Source organism: Impatiens glandulifera, chromosome 3 (genome assembly GCF_907164915.1).
Source record: "Impatiens glandulifera chromosome 3, dImpGla2.1, whole genome shotgun sequence".
Lineage (NCBI taxonomy): Eukaryota > Viridiplantae > Streptophyta > Magnoliopsida > Ericales > Balsaminaceae > Impatiens > Impatiens glandulifera.
Window position 1 is genome coordinate 6,407,529 of NC_061864.1, and position 4,461 is coordinate 6,411,989.

The window sequence follows — 4,461 nt, forward strand, 5'->3', positions numbered from 1 at the left end:
TTAATTTTATTATACCAACTTCACTTAAAAGATTGAAGATTGTAAGTTTTATTTTTAATTAAAGAAACTGTTTTAAATATGAGAAAAATATTGTACATGAATACTAATTTTTTGTTTTGTTTGAGTTATTGTTGTTGAATCTTATACTTATTAAGTAATTTAATTATTATTTTTATCTATTTCTATATGTATTTAATCATAAAATTTTATTTACACAATTAATATTCATTATTATTACTTAATATATATTTGTTTAATTAGTAAGAAAAAATTAAAATTATTATTATAAATAAATTTTTTTTATTTTTTAATTAAAAAGAACTAACATGACACCTCAAAATCATATAACTCTGTTTCTATTCAAAACGCTTCGATATTATTATTACAAATACTGGCATGTACCCCATGCATTAATTTGCACGAGTAATGATATAAAAACGAGAAAAAAAATATAGTTAAAATGTGATAGAATTTTTAATTTACTCTCACATATATATATTCAAATTAACCATAGTTATCGACCTAAGAATACGAATACTTAGAAAATTAAGCAGCATTATATATATATTAAATTTAAAGTAGGTTGAATATTCAAAAGAAAATATCATATCAATCTGATATTTAATTTAACTAATTTGTGCAAATATAAAATATTAATAAAGGATAACCTATCAAATAATGTCGGAATTTACATGGATTCACAGTCCAAATAGCAATTCATACTGTAAGATGATCCTAAGTAGAAAATAGATGAGCAACCTAACATTTGGCAGTGCATATTATAATGCAAACTTTTTCTTTTCAATTATTTAAATATATATGGTACTATATATTTTCATTTTAAAAAAATGTAATCTAATATACTAGAAATCTTTTTGTAATGAAGGCATGATTTTCAAAATCTGAGAAGTTTGATTAAGAAAGACTATAAAAAAGAAGGAAAAGGTGATTCTTTAAATCTGAAGAGTTTGATTAAACAAAGCTTCCAAAAACAACCATAACAGGTGATAAATTGAATAATTTATAGTCTAGTTGAGTTCTTCAATTTGGTATAATATTAGAACATTTTCTAAGAATTCAAAATTGTACATTTCTACCATTAGAAATGAGTTGGAATATTAATAGTTTATTTACAATATTACTAATCGTTCTAAATAAAAATCATGTGTCCGCTGATCAAGATTTATTTATTTTTAAGTCAGAATTGAACCTGAATTTTGTAATTTACTAGGAGAGTTAATTTGTAGTTATTATATTATTTATTGACTGACATATATAACTAATTAATTTTAGGTTATGATATGGTTTATATTATTTTATTAAAAATGTTAGACATATTTTATTACTCATTAGTTTGCAAGGCTCTATATATTGCATTTCAAAAAATCCGTTTTCTTGTAGTAATACAAATAGTCAATAACCCGAAGTCTGGGCATGATTGTGAGGATAAATAAATAAAAAAAAATAAAAAAGAAGTTGATAACCCAATAATTCTGGTTGAAAACAAAAACAATTAATTAATTTATCCGTAAATAACCGGTATGGGAAAATTTTGGTTGATTGGCATACATTATTGACACTGATATTTTCTCTACAGTGAAGAAGACATTTGTGGGTCTCATTAAAAAAATACAGGTAACAAATTAATATAATTTATAAAAATATTATAATAAAATATGTCGGTAAATAATCTGGTTCAATCTAGAACAACGAGCAATATTTAATATTGAACTAATTTTAATATTATTTTATAAAGTATGTTTTCGCATCAGTCAAGAAAGGTGGATATTCGTGTGTAGACTACCACAATATCAAATATCATTGAATTGAATAATAAGAAAGAAAAAAAAAAGAAAGCCAAGTTTATTTTTGATTTGTACACATATTTTGTTTTATACACATGTTCTGTTATTACTAGTAGCCTTCTTCCATATAACAGAGAAAAAGCCAAACTTGTTTTGATTGGTAGGAAAAAGTCAATTTTTTATTATTTCCTACCAATCTTGAATTCTTTATCATTTAATTAACATAAGTAATATTAAATATTCAAATTATTTTATAATAATCCACATTATATTAAGAGAGTCAAGATAAAAAGGCAAAATCACATTTTTCAAGGTCGCATCCGGCTCTTCATGATTTGCCACGTGTCTCTCAATCTAACCGTCCTTCAGTCACCATCAAGGCACTGTATCATTCCTTCCTCTTCTCTTCTCTTCTAGGTTCTTAACGGTGCATGGACATTCATATTCTCTCTCTATCTCTATATCTCAATCGCATATATATATATATTCTTAACCCTCTGTAACCAATCTCAAGTTTTATATTCTTCTTTATCGCCTCGATCTCTTCTGATTCAAAACAATGGCCGATTTGACGATCACCGGATTACTCAAAAGCGTTGCCGCCGAGTTTCCATCTCGTAGGGCGATTTCCGTTCCCGGAAAATTCGATGTTACGCATTCACAGCTTCAGGAGCTAATTGATCGAGCCGCTTGCCGCCTTGTCGCAGCTGGAGTTAAGCCTGGTGAGGTCGTGGCTCTCACATTTCCGAACACACTCGAGGTTCGTTTAGGTTATCGTATTTGATGATGAGAGAATGTTCTTTTCACCAATTGATTGATTGATTGATTGATTGATTAGGTTTTGTTTTGTTTTTTAAGTCTTATTCTATTGTTTGTTTGCGCCGTACAGCTTGTGATAATGTTTTTGGCTGTAATTCGAGCTCGAGCCACCGCTGCGCCGCTGAATCAGGCTTACACCGCCGAGGAGTTCGAATTTTACTTATCGGATTCAGGATCTAAGCTTCTATTGACAAACAAGGAAGGAAATGAGCCGGCTCAAACTGCAGCGAAGAAGCTAGAAATTCAACACGTTACCGCTGAATTGCCGCAAATTGACTCGGAAATCGTTCTTTCACAAACGAATTCGAAATCGGAGATTGAATCTGTTTCGGATATCGTGAACGACCCCAACGATGTTGCTTTATTCCTTCACACATCAGGAACTACGAGTCGGCCAAAAGGCGTGCCGCTGACTCAGCTCAATTTGGCTTCTTCCGTGAATAACATCAAATCGGTCTACAAACTCACCGAATCTGACTCCACCGTCATTGTCCTACCCCTGTTCCATGTACATGGATTGATGGCCGGATTGCTTAGCTCACTGGCTGCCGGAGCCTCCGTAACCTTGCCTGCAGCTGGTAGATTCTCTGCATCGACGTTCTGGCCAGACATGAATAACTATAAAGCGACCTGGTACACAGCAGTCCCGACCATACACCAGATCATCCTGGAACGCCATTCCAGCAAACCCGAACCCGTTTACCCAAAGCTCCGGTTCATTCGAAGCTGCAGCGCATCTCTAGCCCCGACAATATTGGCGAAGCTGGAGGAGGCGTTTAATGCGCCGGTTCTAGAGGCCTATGCGATGACTGAAGCAACCCACTTAATGTCTTCCAACCCGTTGCCCGAAGTTGGCCCGCACAAACCCGGGTCTGTTGGGAAGCCTATAGGTCAAGAGATGGCTATCTTGGACGAGAGTGGCGTTGAACAAGATGCTGGTAAAAACGGGGAAGTTTGTATTAGGGGACCCAATGTAACAAAAGGATATAAGAACAATCCAGAAGCCAACAAAACTGCATTCGGTTTCGGGTGGTTCCACACAGGAGATATCGGGTATTTTGATTCGGACGGGTATTTACATCTTGTGGGTCGGATAAAGGAACTTATTAACAGAGGAGGTATTATTATATATATGCTCTTTCTTTTTAGCTTTAAAAACATAATTCATTTCATTTAGAAGGAGATAATTGATTGAATTGTTGTATTGGTTAAAAATCTGTGGATGCAGGAGAGAAGATATCACCAATTGAAGTGGATGCAGTTCTCTTATCTCATCCTGATGTTGCCCAAGCTGTTGCTTTTGGAGTTCCAGATGACAAATATGGGGAAGAGGTAACAACAATTACTTACTTACAACTCTTCTTCAAAAGCTGTATCAATTGAGAATAGAATGAATATACCCAAATCATCTCAAAAGACAGTCCTTATGATCGATCATACAATGCACATTTAGAATAATTGAAAACTGAATTTCCTTATTTACTTGTGATCAGATCAATTGTGCAATTATTCCAAGAGAAGGTTCAAACATTGATGAGGAAGAGGTGACAAGATTCTGTAAGAAGAACCTTGCTGCATTCAAGGTTCCGAAGAGGGTATTTATAACTGATTCAGTGCCAAAGACAGCAACAGGAAAAATTCAAAGGCGTATAGTGGCTGAACATTTCCTTGCTCAGATCTCAACAGCTAAAGTCCCCAAATTTGGAGCCTAAATTATTTTTATTATTATTTCTTTTTCAATTAGTAGAGTAATTTGGCAAATAAAAGCAAACGTTGTTGCTAGTCATTATCATGTATGCAGTCACTTTGGATTAATTGATAAATTTTGTTTCTATGT

The 4,461-nt window shown here is 33.0% G+C and overlaps 1 protein-coding gene across 1 annotated transcript; it reads left to right on the forward strand.

Moving 5' to 3' along the window:
• The first annotated feature begins 2,289 nt into the window (after nucleotides 1-2,289).
• Nucleotides 2,290-4,461, forward strand: LOC124929535 (oxalate--CoA ligase). Its single transcript, XM_047469923.1, has 4 exons — nucleotides 2,290-2,565; nucleotides 2,695-3,742; nucleotides 3,853-3,956; nucleotides 4,118-4,461. Exons 1-4 carry the CDS (start codon nucleotides 2,365-2,367, stop codon nucleotides 4,334-4,336), a joined length of 1,572 nt encoding a protein of 523 aa, XP_047325879.1. The 5' UTR covers nucleotides 2,290-2,364; the 3' UTR covers nucleotides 4,337-4,461.